Source organism: Neopsephotus bourkii, unplaced genomic scaffold (assembly GCF_033783945.1).
Source record: "Neopsephotus bourkii isolate Nb327-2 ecotype Australia unplaced genomic scaffold, CSIRO-AGI_Nbou_v1 NB_1634, whole genome shotgun sequence".
Lineage (NCBI taxonomy): Eukaryota > Metazoa > Chordata > Aves > Psittaciformes > Psittacidae > Neopsephotus > Neopsephotus bourkii.
In genome coordinates, this window is record NW_026902109.1 from 2,615,878 (window position 1) to 2,632,659 (window position 16,782).

The 16,782-nt window shown below is 42.5% G+C and overlaps 1 protein-coding gene across 1 annotated transcript; it reads right to left on the reverse strand.

Moving 5' to 3' along the window:
- Window positions 1-904: 904 nt before the first annotated feature.
- On the reverse strand, window positions 905-16,135 carry CISD1 (CDGSH iron sulfur domain 1). Its single transcript, XM_061373859.1, has 3 exons — window positions 15,987-16,135; window positions 8,617-8,819; window positions 905-3,490 (listed from the first exon to the last, which is right to left on the reverse strand). Exons 1-3 carry the CDS (start codon window positions 16,015-16,017, stop codon window positions 3,401-3,403), a joined length of 324 nt encoding a protein of 107 aa, XP_061229843.1. The 5' UTR covers window positions 16,018-16,135; the 3' UTR covers window positions 905-3,400.
- Between the last annotated feature and the right edge of the window lie 647 nt (window positions 16,136-16,782).

Genomic DNA, 16,782 nt, shown 5'->3' on the forward strand with positions numbered 1-16,782 from the left:
AAATCAGCATTGCCCACATCAAGGAGTATCCACTGCACAGAGTTTGTTTCCTCCTAGTGGACCATTATGTGATTGCAATGGTGGCCTCCACCCTTTGCTGGGGGGGGGGAACTCTTCATTAGGGACTGTAGTGATAGGAAAAGGGGAAGGGGTTAAAACTTAAACACGGGAAGTTTAGATTGGATATAAGGAGGAAGTTCTTTACTGTAAGGGTAGTGAGGCACTGGAATGGGTTGCCCAGGGAAGCTGTGAATGCTCCATCCCTGGCAGTGGTCAAGGCCAGGTGGACAGAGCCTTGGGTGGCATGGTATGAGGTGTCCCTGCCTTGGCAGGTGGGTTGGAACTTGATGATCTTAAGGTCTTTTCCAACCCTAACTATTCTATGATTCTATGATTTGAAATTGTCCCTTTGACTGAGTGCTTGAATTCCACATGCAGAGAATACCTGTAACTTATAGCTGTCTCCTCTTCAAGAATGTTGATTCCAGAAGCACTTGAATATTTCATGTTCAGACTGTTTTGATGAGTCACACACTTACTGCAGAATCAGTACTTTAATTTGTTCACCTTCCTAATGAACACTTACATTTTGAAAAATAACCATGTAGAAGAGAAATACAGTTTTACTCTGGGACAGGAATCTTCCACTGCTTTAACATGAAGGATGTGTACCACATTTTCATGGGGAAGTTTCAATGTGAGGTGAAAGCTGCACATCTGCAAAAGAACTTTGTAATGTTTAAAACTGGGTAAAATAACCAATTCACTTCATATTGTAGAGACTATTTGAGGAAAGCACTAAGGAACAGAGATTTCAGAAAACACTGGAGCAGACAAGCACATGGACCTATATTATGTCAATAGGTACATAATAACCTATTGTTGTACTAGCAAAAAAAAAATAAAAATTAAATGTTCTCTGTAATGCTCATTTTCATGTTCAAACAACTCACATACACGAGTAACAGGAACATTTAGGTACTGTACAGAAAACTGTACATACATCAAAATAAGATTTCACCACTCTGTGTCAACATTCAGAAATGTGACACTTCTTCAAAACAAACTCACCAAATTTTAAATCAACAGACTCTGCTTCTGCACCTTTGCTTCCTAGGAACAAAAACTTACAGAACCCCATTCCCTGATGCTCAAACTCCAGGAAATGTTTTATTGGCAAACGCGAGGAAACAAGTTTTATGACTCAGGAGACTCATCTGAAACTTCAGAACTTCATCTCTCAGAACATCAACGCAGCTTTCAGTGAACTGTTATTCCTTCAAGAGCAGCCAGGCTTTGCTGCTAATAGGAAAAAGAAGTCTCAGAAGGAAAACCCAACTAAGACACAGGTTTATGATTACAGTAGTATTGGCGTACAGCACTACTCACATTGTAACTCTCCCTTGAAAGAAACAGCACACCCGTGGTAACAGAGACATTACAACCTCAAGATTAAGACGAGCCCAAATGTGTATCTGACAAAAATACAGAAATATCCAGTGTCTTATTCTAATAATATAGAAATAACTTTGTTTTGGATAAAAGCAACATATTTGATAATTTAAAGTTAAAACAACCTTCCATATGTATCAGTACTCAGCCAAATAAAAAATATCAAGTACTTTTACAGTCAAAACAGGAAGAAACAATAGAAACTAAATGTATTTAACTGCAACTTCTTACAAGTAGAGGTCTCTCACAGACAGTGGTTGCCCCTACTATAGCACTCCTCCTGCAAACCTGATTTCTCTACCTCTGTGCCACGTTCTCCATTTTTATGCTTTCTGCCAAAGTTCAGACCAGTCACCTAAGACCTTAGCCTCTGAAAGTCTGACATCAAAAATAGTTTTCTTCAATCTTAACCAGTTGTACCAAACACACCCTTATAAACAAACAAACAAACAACCTCTACTGCCCCGATCATCTGAAGAATCCTTAAGAGGCTAGGATAAAACGTCAGCTTCTTGAGAAGGCCTTTCTTCTAGCTCTGAGGTAGTCTCTCTGTCTCAGGACATTGACAGCTCAATCTTACACAGGCTGCAATTACGCTAATGGACCAGGTTTAATACAAAACTGCCCTCTGCCACCCCACTCTTTGGGTTTTACTTTGTAGACATTTGCATGTTAATAAATCAAAGCTATTTAACTTAAGGAAACCAACATGACAGCCATTAATGCAACCGTGTCAAGCAAGATGGACAAGTGCCCTACAAAAGGAGGATAAGAGCAATCCTTGTCTCATCCCTCCTTTCCTCCTTGCTTCTAGCTGTTGCCAAAGCCTTTCCCTGGCCACATCAGTTCTTTTGGTAAAATTAGCTGAAACACATTAGCAGTTAGCCCAGGGAGGCAGGAGTTATTTAAGACACATAGAGCCTAAGGCCACTTAGTAAGAAAGGTGTGCCTCCTCCTTCTGCAGCAGGAAGAGTCCTCTGGAACCAGCCAGAGCAATGATGAAGCAGGCAATAATGATGGGTGGGGTTTTAGTATTTATTTTTAGCTTCTGGAATAAATTGGCATAGCCTCCCCCACAGAAGTGTCCTGTGGTCTGGGGAAGTCAGCTTCACTGCTAGAGTCTGCAAATGAAACTAAGGCTTTCTAGCAGCAAAGACAACCCTGTCACCCTCTGCCCATCACTCTTTGAGTACTTTGTATCGTTCCACTTGTTCTCTTCAGAAAGCTCTCACAGAGACCATCCTCCTAACGCTACTCTAAATACAGGTCTGCAGTTCCACTAGTATGTTCCTGATACCATATGGTAGTAAGGTCAAGTTTTAACACTGCTATAAAATCAAAGGTAAACTTGCCTTTTAGCCCCATCTTGCTTTAAGACTGTTACGCTGTCTGTACATAGTTAGCAACTTTGTTCTTTTACAGAAGCCACACAGAACAGTAGTGTAACAGGCCAAACATGACACCTGCAGAAAGTACAGCATAATCAGAGGTTAAGCTACATTTTGCACCACGATTTCTTTCCTGCCACTACCTTTCACATAAAAATATATCTAGACCTGTGACTTCAAAACCCCTCCAGGATTTTAGGATCTACCTTTCGAACACACATTCTACTGAATAGCCTCAGAGCCATACACTGTATTTGAAAATAAAATTTAACACCTATTTTCTGATGAAGTACATTCTGCGCGTCATTTTAGTTTCGTACTCGTTGAGAGGGTACACACGCTTTACAGGACAAAAATTGAAACCATGACTAGTTAGTAAATTATGTATTGTAGTGATTAAAACAAGACAAGCACGAGAGAAAATACACATGCTGAAGCCTGATGTACATATTACACTGGAAAGTCTTCAGTGACATGACAAAGAACTTGTGGTTTTTCCCCCAATTACAAGTGAACAGAGGAATTGTCAGACATTCATTTTGTAGCTTCTACTGTCCACTCTATGCCTCCTTCCTTTTGATGATCAGAGGCCCAACGTTGTCACCAGTTTCCTCATTGTGCTTTGTGTGAGACCCATCACACAGCGGGAACTGAAAAAAAGAAAGAATAAACACATCTAAAGTACATCCACAGTCAGAATTAAGAACCTAGGTTTACAGTTCATTATAATATCTCATTAAATCCCACTGTGACCATAGGCCACAACTTCTCTATTGAGATCTCAGGTCTCCCTGAGTTCTGGCTGAACACTAGCTCTGAACATGTGAGCACAGAGTGGATGAGACGCTTGTTATGAAAAAGCAATAACTCCACTCTATTTGATGCTCCTGACGCAGGCCACCATGAGGAAAATGCAGCCCAAGCTGCAACAGTAACCTACCTGGAGTATCTTGCTTTCAACCTTACCTCATACTCTCTTTTCCTGGAGAGCACCCAGAGCTGAGTGCAGTTACAGAAGTGGGGTGAGGAAGAGAAACAGGAGGAGATCTTAGCTGATTTTCTCCCCCAGTTTTCTGTAGCATATAATGAAAAAAAGACAGCCTCCCTAGCTCACCCCTTATTTAAGAGACACACCTACATATTAGTCCTACCTCTGGACACACCTACAGCTGGAGGGGCAAGTCAGCTTTGCTTCATCCTGAAACAGGTAGATTATCTCACGGACACAAAGGACTTTTTGCACAAGCTGGCCTCCACATTAGGATTTTGACCTGCTAATGTAAACTGCACTTGCAAGTGACGTGGCTATTTGACAAAGGGTCTTATGGGCAGCACTAAGGAGGTAATTTGAAGAAGTGTCTGTTCCATTAAAAGAACTGCCTGGTCAGAGCAAGACCCACAGAGGCTCTTTTAGGCAGCTGTAAATAGAATGCCCATATAATAATCCTTCTGCTCCTGGGCAGCTCTTTACATGCAAGAGCTAAAGGACATTCTGTGAAGCAGCAAGAGTGAGGTTAGATCCACCACTTACTTCTTAAGGGCTATGCCTCCTGTGCACAAGAAACTCTGGAGATTATCACAGCAATCACACACCAGTATTCTGCATTACTATTTGTATCTTCCCATTACTTCTAAGCAAGCAAAAGTTGGACATTACTCAGCTTTTATCTTTGCAACAGCAATATTCCCTCACAGTACAGTCACAACGTCTTCAACACTTCACTGACCCCAATGCTCATAACTCAGTCGTAGCCTTGAAAAAAAATTAACATCCTATCACCCATGCTTAGTTAGAATAAAAGATTTCAAAATACTGCACAAAACCAATATAACGAAGATAATGTAATTGCAAAAAAAAAAAAAAAATTCAAAGAGCTCTAAAAATAAAGTAACATGCCCCGCAGGGTAGTGCTGCAAGATGGGGAGGAGGGGGGAGAGATTAGGTGGGCGTTTTTTTGTTTTTCACAGTTACAAAATGTCAAAATCCACACTCTAAATGGCACGTGATGTTGCGACTAAAGAAACCCCAAATTAGAAGAATACTCATATATGCTGATTCATGCAGGAACTTTATCATCATATCAGTCATTTGTGACTGAATGAGAGTAGGTACTGACAGATACTTGAAAAAATCTGAGAAAACAAGAATGCATGTTCAGGGGGCACTGACCAGCTTCCAACTCAGATGTTCCCAAGCCAGTTATTTTTCCATGCAACATCATTGTCCACTGGTCTTCACAGAAATATCAACCCAGCTTCCATCAAACATTTACATCTCATATGCCCCAAGGAGGCAAACCCAAGGTCCAGCTACAGCAACAAGAATCACAGAATCAAACAATACCAAGTTGGAAGAGACCTCAAGAATCACCTGGTCCAGCCTTTCCTGGCAAAGCATGACCTACATTAGATATCCCAGCACCATGTCCAACTAAATCTTCAGAGTGTCCAACACTGGGGAGTCCACCACTTCCCTGGGGAGATTCTTCCAATGGCTGATTGTTCTTATTGTGATTAATTTCCCTCGTATTTAATCACAATCTCCCCAGGAGTAATTTGTACCCATTACCTTTAGCCTTTTCCCTGGCTCACAGAGTTTAAAATGCAGAAGAGTAAGAAAACAAATGTTTTAACTTTAGACTAATTACAGTTTGGGTTTAAGACAAAACTCTTGCCTGTACACTGTAAATATGAACACTGGGTTTTTCCATAAAACATGACAAGTAATATTATGAAGAGCCCACACAACATAGCACTGCACAGGAAAGAACCACTTATAGAACTACCTACCTATTCTTAACATGTAACTACATCCAAAGACAGACTTGCCTAAAGATGTCACCTGTGGGTTTTTTAAACAGACGCACCCCACAGACTTTGGCCAGCACAAAGAAAAAGCCTTTTAAGTATACTATTTAAGAAAAAACCCAACTGAACAGAATCCTGCTTTTTTAAGAGTTGCCCCAAAAATCCCTGATACAGTCAAACTGTTTTGTTATTCCTTGTACAGGAAGAACACCATATGAAGTCAGCTGTAGTGTATGCACACCATCAGTGCACAGTGAAGTATCTCATGGTTCATAATGCTACTAGATCTGTTAACAGCCTCATGCCTCACGTGAAGCTAAATCTGATGAGAAGTGGTCACACAGTGATACAAGAGGACATTTCTTTCAACCTATATATGGAAGAGATCCCCATATGCCACTTGTTTAAACACAGCACGTACTTAACTGCCTTTTTTTTTTTTCCCTGGAAGCACACATATTCTACCATTCTGCCATCAGGAACATGATCTTACAAATTTTAATAGGATCTTAGTTTGAGATCTGCAAGGAAAATAAAGCTAGCTAGCTACTTCCAAGGATGACAAGCATGTGAGAATGATGAAGAATGTCTCTGTATTTTATTACTTGGCACGAACTGAACAGAAGAAGCACGCACACCATCTTAAAGATTATGCCACCCACCGTGGAAGGTTAACCCATCAGGGCAAGAAGGCGGCACAAAACTGGAAACTACAGTCTTTGAAGCACAGCATGCTGATTAAAATACTCATTACTAAGCACCAGTAAAAGAAAACAAACGCCTTCAAATTTTTCCATTGACCTCAATGCCTTTGCAAGACCTTTCAGATGAGAGTTCTAAGAATGGACTCATTATAAGGTAGCCCCATCCACTACCTTTTGGTGTGTGATTACAGAGCCCTAATTCAGTAGAACAGTACGTTCCAAAACTGACAATGCCCTTCAATATATGCTAAAACATACTTCTTAACATTTTTATTTCACACAGAGAAAACGGTGTCAAACAATAGCTAGAATATCTGCAGGAGCTGCAATGCAACCACTGAAGCCAGACACGATCTTCCATTTTTGTTTAGCAAATGGAGTGGGAAGTGGAAAGTACAAACACCAAGGTTCCCGTCAGGATTTTTCTATAATTTTCCAGAAGGCCTGAAGGAGGTGCCTACACTATTTCAATCTGAGGTAAACTCAAATTCAGGTATTACAACAAAGTACAGATACTTGGAGCAGCCTTTCTCCTCCCCCTTTCTCTTTTATGAAGCTGTAGCCCCTGTGGTTTACATTCTGGACATCAACTGAGACTTAACAGAAAGATTTAGCAGCAATATTACTATACATATGCATGTACCTGCATGCTGTACAGCCATCAACACTGCATGTAAATGTACACACTTCCCTGTTGCATAATCATACAATATGTACCTTAATCCATGGAGGACATTGTAGCCATGGTGGGGAGGAATATTTTGGTTTTCAGTTCAAAGTGGACAGAGCAGAGATGAGCCCATCTCCACAGGGTTATTTCAGAATCAAGTTGCAATGCTGTTTAACTCTCAGTAGTGTTTCAGTGTCAAACCAAACACAGCTACAAATACGCAACTTCCTGAGTTATTTTCACTCACAAGGTAATGAAGTCAGATCTGACTTTAACAGCAGTAGATACAGCACCTGGAACACTGCAGAGTGTGGCCCAATTAGACCACTGCCTAAGACTTGAGTGTTCAGATCACTGATGGAGAGTGCTAGATTTCAAGGCTGTTGGCCTCAGTTACCTGTCTCTGAAGTTCTGTATTATTTCAGTTTCCACACATTAGCACCCTGATTTCAGAAAAAGCTTTTAAATGTTTGCCAGTGGTAAATGGACAGGACTGTTCATACTGTCCACTTTCTCTCATCACAGATCCCAGAACTACCACTACAGATAAATTATACAGAGCCCAGTTACATCAAATGTCATGCATCTCTAGCTCAGATTTAAATCTGATCTTAGTGTTACTGAAAGGCTAGATATCATGCTTAGCACTATTTTTAGGCAAACTGACTCAACCCAACTTCATATGCAAGTAAGTTAGACTGGTGTCTAGACCAGAATTCTAATTGCTCTAAAAGAGCAGCTTAAAATATGCCATCGTGATCTCACTGGCTTTACATTAGAATTACCCATATAACTATTTCGAGTTGCTAAGGCAGAAATGCATTAAGTCCATCAGTCTACATTCTTCAAAAGCTTTTAATCACAATGACTTCTTTTTAGATTACTTCCATCACCACTAGAAATAATTCCCTGTTGTACTCATTTGTGTGGTAAAAGGTAGCTAACTGCAGCACACAGCAGTATTACAAGAAATTCAGGACAGAACAGTGGTAACACCATCTGTGCAAGTCAGGCTCTTCCCAAAATAATTCCACAGTCATTCCATCTACAGGATTTAATGATGGGCTCAGACACTGCAAGTTACAATTTGATGCCAGCTCTAGTATACCAAGCTAATCAATCTGTTTTATTAATACCATGAACTAGGGGCAAGGTACTTTCTGGCTAACAAAGTAAACTTCTAACTTCCTCCAGTAAAAGGTGTTTAAGGTCCTCTCAGACTGTGGCTTCTGAGCTGCTACTGCCAACATGCTAGTAGTTTTGGATAAGCCTCAGTATTAGCACCAGCAGCACACAAAATAGTATCTGTCATTCACAACTGTGATTGCCCCATACAGTGGCTCTCCTTTAAGAGATTTGCTTCTTCAGGGCTAGAGAAACATTTTATTCACTACTGGCACCAATCTACAGGCTTTAGACTGAGTGACAGGATAAATCTACGTAGTTTTACAGATTAAAACAATGCTACACATCACTGCAGTATAGTTTAGGTGAAAAAAAAAGATAGTTTCCTCTGAGTAAAGCAGTTTGAAAATAAGTTTTGTGGAAAGATAGATGCACATGAACAAAAATGGACCATTTATTATATTCTTACCTTCTTAGATCTCCAACAACGACAGTACACAGCTTTATCTCCCAGATCTTCCATATCAAATGCATGGACGACCTTGGGATTATCTTTCTGAATATGGGGATTCACCATTGCTTTGGAGCATTTGTCTTTAGAGATAAATCTGTAAGCTAGATACCCAACCACAGCTGCTCCAGCAGCTAAGGAGATCGCAGCAATCCATTCAACTACAATAAGAGAGAAGAAAAAAAAAAAAAAAAGACTGTCAGGTTTTGACCACAGCATACATAAAACTACTCAGTAGCAAATGCCTTCATGCTTGGGGCAACACATTTACTTTCTAATAGACCTTTCTGTTCTGTAGTAGTAATGCAGTACTTTAGAGGAGTATTTTCTTTTGCCACTTGCCTAGTTAATCTACTCCTTTCTACTGATCAGAGTTCTCCTTCACTCCAATCCTTTCCTGCACAAGGATAGAACACAGGGTTTTGAAGGTTTAACCTTTTATTATAATCTCAGATATCAATGTTGGTAGAATAGTCTTTCCAAGTCCAGCACATTAAACCTGCTTTAAGTACATCCTGTAGCAGCAAAAGAAACCCACTATTGTTCGTTTCAGTTGCAGGAAAGTCATTAAAGAAGAACACTCAACATCAACTACCTAAATAGGAACACACCCCACACACCCCACCCCCCCCACCCCCCCCAAGGTATGGGTACTGAATAGCTTTTAATATAATGTACCTTGTAATTAAAAAAAATTTAAGTGTTTGGCAATGGGGAAATTATTTATTATACTACCACCAGCAGTGAAAGACAGCTTAGATTAAATCCCCACTGTGGTGTACTGGAAAGAACAAAGATCAAACCCTGTCATATTTAAGAATAATAGCATGAGTTTATTTTAACTGGATTAGGTCCTGACTCTCTGAAAGACAACTTCCATTTAAAAAAAAAAATCCTCTTCACCATCGCTCTTCTCCTAATCCTCACTTTTCCTCCCTCTAGTTACCCCTAAAATCTTTGCAGTCTTGCTCATGTAGAATAATTTCCTTTTTGGCAAGGAGTTTTCCTAATTTTTTGTGGATCTATTTATTTCTCTTCTGCCTCATGAAAACATTCTGGACTTTGTCCCAAAAGGTTCTGGCTGCAGCAACAGCCCCAGCTATCTCTCTCAGAGCAACAAGTGGGTGCTCTTTCTTTGCTCTTTATCCACCACCTGTACTCACAAACATACTCCTAACACGTACATACAGTTTTTGTCTGACTCTACAGATAAAGAAATCAAACAGGAATTTAAATTTCAGCACAACTTAAGAAAACTAGAAGAGTCTCTTCTATCTTGCCCTTCCATGTTTGCATTGTATTTTAAAGATGCCAAGTCAGATGGCATCTCTGGAGCAAGAGATATTACTACACTAAAAGCTAAGAAATGAAAAACCTTTATCGGTTCTTGCTACTTTCCACAGTCAACTGACCTGCTGTATTGCCACTGTAAGCTTGCACTTAAAGAAGTGCAGAAGGTTTTCCACCCCTGCCCAACAGCCTTTGCTGAAACCCATATCAAACCCTTTCCTCTGCTAAAATAGTATGCCAGCTCATACACACCACACTGATCCACAAGGGTCTGGATATAGCAGTATGTGGAATTAAACAAATACTTGTATGATGTCTGTAGCCCTGTAATATCGGAGAAGGCAGGTGCTCCTTTAGAGTTTTACACAAGGAGTAAGAAATGTAGAAATCCTTCAGTTCATTTTCTTAGTACATGGAACAGAAGAGGCCTACATACACTGAGACCCTCCCTGTAACAACAGGGTGATATTAAGACACAGAAAAAAACCCATCTTTAATATCAAAGAATTTAAGGCACATTTCCCTGCTCCCAAACTCCTTAAAACAATAAACCCCCCAAGAAAGCACAGCAGAAATCCAGTGGTTTACATCCATCCAGTGAGTTCTCACCTCTTTTATCTCCCCTTTATAAACTAGTCAGAATAATGCATTCATTTCAACAGGTTAAAAAAGGAGGTGAAATTAAAGAAGGGATTCTATGGAAATCTGTTTTACTTTAGAAAACCAGTCCAAACTAATCCAAAGAACAGCCACAGCTTAAATGAGAGGCAGCAGGTTCTCCCAGGGAAAGTCACTGCAGAGTCTGCAGCACCCTTTCACCTTCTCACTTGAGTGTGTTTCCTCAAACAGAGCGCGGATGCAGCAAGGGGGAGGTACCCGGACAGTTCAGGGACAAGCTGGGTCTGACAAGTTTAAGATGAGTTCTGATGAAACGTCAAGCGTGAGTACAACAGTGGCACACAAAACAAGGGATTACCCATACTGGGGACTTCAGAAAAGCAGCAGTTGCAAGGATTACCCAAGTTGCTAGCCAATGCACTGCCAATGCATCAAATTTTAATCTACATTTTTAAATAACTGATGAGGGGATGGTGATAGACTGTATCCATTCCATCTTAAGGAACTAAGGGAAAGAGTGACTTTGAAGATCACCAAGGATGACTCCTATAACTGAACTTCCCTTTAAGGTGCTGTACCTTAAGGAAGTTGATCAACTACTGCACTGATGCAAAAGTCCAGGTCAGTTTAACAGACCAGCAGAGGAAAAGTATACTTCTATGACTCACAGTGCAAGCGGAAAAGTTGGCGTTAAGATTCAGTAGCTTTTGCAGCACATTCAGAAGAGCTGTTCTGCGCATCTGCAGCTAACCCAGATCCCTCTCACCTGAGGGATGCCTCCAGCCACCTACCACATAACTGTACACAGCTCATCCAGACCAACAGAGATTATTAATTTGTCATCTCATATTTCAGTGACTCCCTACATCTCCTCCTGATGCCCAAATTAATTTGCTACATGTACAGACAAACATACACATAAAGAGCTTAAGGTATTTTTTTCTTATAATAGATCACACTGTCTTTTTTACTGTATGTGCTGGTTTTGGCTGGGATTGAGTTAATTTTTTCCCTATTAGCTAGCATGGCGCTACATTTTGGATTTGTGCTGGAAACAGTGCTGACAATTCAGGGATGTTTTAGGTACTGTTGTGCAGTACTTACACAGAGTCAAGGCCTTTTCTGCTTCTCCCCCCATCCCACCGGTAAGTAGGCTGCAGGTGCACAAGAACCTGGGAGTGCACACAGCCAGGACAGCTGATCCCAACTGACCTAAGGGATATTCCATGCCATACAGCACCATGCTCAGCATATAATGCTGTGGGAAGGAGGAAGGGGAGGGACATCTGGAGTGATGGCATTTGTCTTCCCAAGTAACTATCACACATGATGGATCCCTGCTTTCCTGGAGATGGCTGAACACCTGCCTGCCCATGGGAAGTGGTGAGCAAATGCCTTGTTTTGCTTGCACGCACAGCTTGTGTGTTACATATTAAACCATCTTCATCTCAACATGAATTTTACTCTCCTGATTCTCTTGCCACTGCAGTGGGGACGGGAGGGTGGGTGGTGAGCAATTGGTTGCCTGGGGCTTTATTGCCAGCTGGGGTTAAACCACAAGTCCTTTTTGGTGCCCAGCATGGGGCTGGAAGGGTTCAAGATAATGACAGATTTGTTTGGAATGTGCTAGGTTGAATTTACAGCTGTTATGCTTGCCCCTATGCTTATCATGGGGCTCACTTGCCTTACTGTACATTAGAGTCTAGTGCTCATTAGTGGCTGCTTTTTGCATTCACTGCTTGCCATAGTACTATACTGCCTATCATCTTACTCTGCTGTGCCTGCCAACATTTTGGTAACAGCAATGGCAATGCATCTGGGCTGCCTGATAGCTAAGAGCATCACTGCTGTTTCTGCAATCCTGGTACTAGACAGACTGGGACTCCAGTGTGAACTCAAGCCAAAGGGACCATGACCTGTAGCTGAGTCCATGTGGGAGCAGGACACACCAAAGCACCTGTGGCTATGAATAAATCCATGGCAGAGCAGGCACATCTCAAGTCATCTGTGGCCATGATTATATCTGTGCTGCAACAGGTATACCTCTGAAGGGACAGCAACCCAAGGACAAGTCCGTGCTGGAGAAGGTACATCTCAAAGCATCTGTGGCTGTGGATAAGCCCATGCTGTTGCAGGTACACCCTGAAGCACCAGTGGCTGTGCACAAGGTCATGCCAGAGCACCTAAAAGCATGTGGTCACAGTATGCCCATAGCAGAGCAGGTATACCCCTGGAGGAACTACAGCCATGGATAAGACCATGTTAGAGCAGGGACACATCTGAAGGGACTGTGGCTGTGGGTGAGGCCATGATGGAACAGGTGTATCTCTGAAGACACTGTGGCCCACAGAGAAGGCAACACTGGAAGAGGTGCACTGCAAAGCAACTGTGGCTATGGCTAACTCTATGTCACAGCAGGTATACCCACAGAAACACTGTGGCTCGTAATTAAACCTCCACTTGGAGCAGGTACACCCCTAAGGGACTGCAGTCTGTGGACAAGCCAAAGCCAGAGCAGCAGCAAGGGGAGGAACTCACTGCAACATTAAACTCAATGGTCTAGCCCAAAGGGATAAGCAATGGAGATTGCAATGGAAATACCTTTAAATTGTTGTAATCTAGGATTTGAATTGCATGTTAGGGTTATTTCCACAGGAGGAACCACCTGAAACACTAGAGGTCAAGTCTTACAAGAAGCAGTGCACGTGCAGCAGCAACCCAACCTGCACTGACATTGGTATCCAATAACAGTAAAGTGATGGTGTTTGTCTTGCCAAGTAACTGTTATGTGTGATGAAGCTCTGCTCTCCCAGAGATGACTGAACACCTGCCTGCTGATGGGCAGTGGTGCATGAATGCCTTGTTTTGCTTTGCTTGCATGTACACCTTTTGCATTAGTTAAGCTGTCTTCATCTCCACCCACAATTTTTCTCACTTTTACTCTTCCTTATCCTAATGCAGGGAAAGGAAGGGAAGAAAAACAGAAAGGAGGAAACAGGAGTCTAAAGAATGCAGCCTCAGGAGAGCAGGCGGCGCACAGAAGTAAACAGAAAAGATGAAAACAGCAGCAAGCTACTGGTGGGAATTTATTTTCTTCTATATTCTTTGGACACATCCTAATGAACAAGAAACTTGGATCACAAAGTGTCTCTTCTCTAAGCAGACAGAGTATTACCCTGGATGTTTCTAGGTCTAGGCTATAGAGGTAGTTTTAGGATCTACCAGAGACCTCCAGCAGATTTTATTTGCAGGAAGAACACGCATTTACTATCTGCACTGACAAGCACATGAAGAAAATAAGATGCTCTTGGCTCCATCAGGAGTACACAACCCTTACTGTGACACATTATTTACTTTCCAGGAACTGGAAACAACATGGGGAATAGCTATACCCCTAGAAAGTCAATATAAGATGATCCTAAGAGACAACTTTCATATTACCTCTGCTGGTTAAAAAATGTTCATGTTAATTGCAAAATCAGCAGCAGAGTAGTAACTCCAGACATGAAAACTTACATTTTTCGGTTTTCCCTTCAGAAGTGCTTATAACTTGCAAGTGTTGTTCTCCCTTTGTTGCCAATGAAGAGGCTATTATTACCCAAGAGTTGTTTATAACAGTCCAGTAGTGTAACCATGCACAACAAGAGGCTATCTTTCTGCAGGCTATGCTTGGAGAAACGCATGACACTTGCTTACTGAGAAGTCATCCAGGATAACTGGCTGCACAGAAAGCCTAATAAGTAAAAGCCAACCAACCAAGTAAATAAAGCCACTTCTAACACCTCACAGCATCCATAAGAAATGCAATTATGATTGATAGGCTTAACTGAACTGAAACTTTAAGGTAAAGAGGACACCCAAAGAAGAATGGATGTTGGAACAGGCCAATAAGCAGCAAAAGGCAAGCCACCATGACTATCAGATCTGCGGTCAATGTGGAGTCACACCTGTGACTCCATCACTCTCAACAAAAAGCACTAGGTATGCCATTTACTGCCTTCCAACAGGTAACCTTCCAGCACATATGCACACCAATGTGCACAGAAGCAATTAACTCTCCAGTTGCTACCAAGAATTATATCCACAAAACTCTGGTAAGTTTCTGTTGTCTAGCTTTCAGCATGGAAGAAGGTATTAGTACAATTTCCAAAAGTCATTAGTGTGAAACACACACAAGCTAAAACAAACTGTGACCTGCTAGTCACTCATCAAGCGTAATCTTGACAGAAATCACATCAAGAGTATGCCACTACCTCTTTGTACACAAAGCTCCCTCCAGACTACTCTAAATCAGCTGTTTCCCCTCTTTCCTGGGATAAGGAGAATATTTTCAGTTTGATTAGGAGCATGTCCTTCTCCCTTCACCCCCAAAGTTTTCTTTTCAATTCCTAGTGTATACCAACTGTTCTAATTTTTTCAAGCTTATAAATTACAGTAAGCTGCCTGTAGGAATGCAACCTCACCGCAATCTATTATTAAGTCATCCTCAGGGCTTTGGTGTGATTATTTTAATAAGCACAGCCTACATCCCTATAACCGACTTTAAATTATACCAATGCCTTTACCAACACCCTCTGTAAAAGCAGTGTATACCCCCCAACACCCAGAATCGATATGGATGGAGTTCACTGACTTAAGGGCATAAGCTACAAGGAGCTTTCCAACTGGAAACCATAGCCGTGCAGGTAAAGCTCAGGTTGTTGTTTGTTTGGGGTTTTTTTGAGGAAATCAAGTAACTCAGCTCTCCACTGTGTCTTCCATCCATTTGAACCCTTTCATCCTGTCCGGTTGACCAACAGCATTTAAAACACACAACGCTGCTTCAGGCACGGCTGAGGTCAATCATTACCAGCGAAAATATCACTGTTATCCCTATTACACAGTACCGAGCTTTGAGCATAAGTTAGAATTCCGGAAATTCGCAAATTTTCGTGTAATTTATGCCCGGCAGCTTCACATAAAGTACGGGCCACAGAGAAATGGAAGCGGCAGGGGAAAGGCAGAAACGAAACAGCAGTGCCTGTAACAGGCCGTCCCCAATAAAACCCGGCAGGCAGCCAGAAGGGGGTGTGAGAGCCGGAACACACGTGAGGACCTGCCGCGGAGCTCGACGAATTCCGGGCCCTCCACAGGACCGATCCTCGCTCTCCTAAGTCATCTGCATTTTACTTATGTGCGTACCTAACCAGCCCCTCCGGGCTCGCCGACCCGTGGGACGGGACGACAGGACAACACCCTCGTCCCCACTGGGGGCAGCCACGCCGCCATTTTGTCCCCGGTGGTCAGCGGAACGCGGGTCGAGGACGCGCACACCTTCCCCCTCTGGCCCCCCTTCCCGTCGGTAAGCAGCTACCCCATCCCGCCCGACCATCCCTCCACCCTTGTGCACCTCCCACTCTCCGAGTCGAGCGTGCCCCTACCCCGCACAGAGGAATTCTGCCCCAGCCCCATCGCTCCCACGCCGAAGACGTAGAGGGCAGTCACAACTCAAGTCCGCGTCCCGCCGCGCGTGCGCCAACAACCGCCCACCCACAAGATGGTCGCAAAGCCCTGCCTCTTAAAGGCCTCCCCGCGGTGAAGAAGGTGTTCCGAGGGCGGGTCAGTGCTGTGGGGCTGGCTGCTGGGTAGTGGTGAATGCCACCGAGGAGAAGGGACGCCTGGCCGTGCAGGTAAAGTAGGCGTTGAGGCCACTGCAAGTGCAGCATGGCAGGCAGCCAGGCATCACTGTGCACCCTGAGGAGACACCAGCTTAACATGGCCTTGCAGTAATTCTTTGATGGTGGTGCTGCTGCTGGGTGCCCTGAGTTACCAAGACTCTTGCAAACCAGTTAGCACATAGAATTGTAGAATCAACTCGGTTGGAAAAGACCTCTAAGATTATCAAGTCCAACTGTTACCCCAGCACTGCCAAGTCCATCACTATAAACCGTGTCACTAAGGGCCTCTTCTAAATGGTTTTTGAACACTTCAGGGATGGTGATTCCACCGCTGCCCTAGGTAGGCTGTTCCAATGCATGACTTCCCTTTTGATGAAGAAATTTCCCTTAAATTTCCTTATCCAGTATATTAAATTTTCTTATCCAGTGTAAACCTCCCATGGAGTAGTTTGAGGCTGTTACTTCTTGTTCTGTCACTTGTTACTTGGGAAAAGAGATCAACCATCTTCTCTTTCCATTTTCCTTTTAGGTACCCATAGAGAATGCTAAAGCCTCCCCT

Bases quoted from the DNA above. Each gene is read 5' to 3' on its own strand.
- CISD1 (XM_061373859.1), bottom strand. From the start codon at position 16,017: ATGGGGCTGGGGCAGAATTCCTCTGTGCGGG. The intron at 8,820-15,986 runs GTAGGGGCACGC...CTCTTATTGTAG, and splicing joins GCAGAATTCCTCTGTGCGGG to TTGAATGGATTGCTGCGATC. The intron at 3,491-8,616 runs GTAAGAATATAA...TCTTTTTTTCAG, and splicing joins GTTGTTGGAGATCTAAGAAG to TTCCCGCTGTGTGATGGGTC.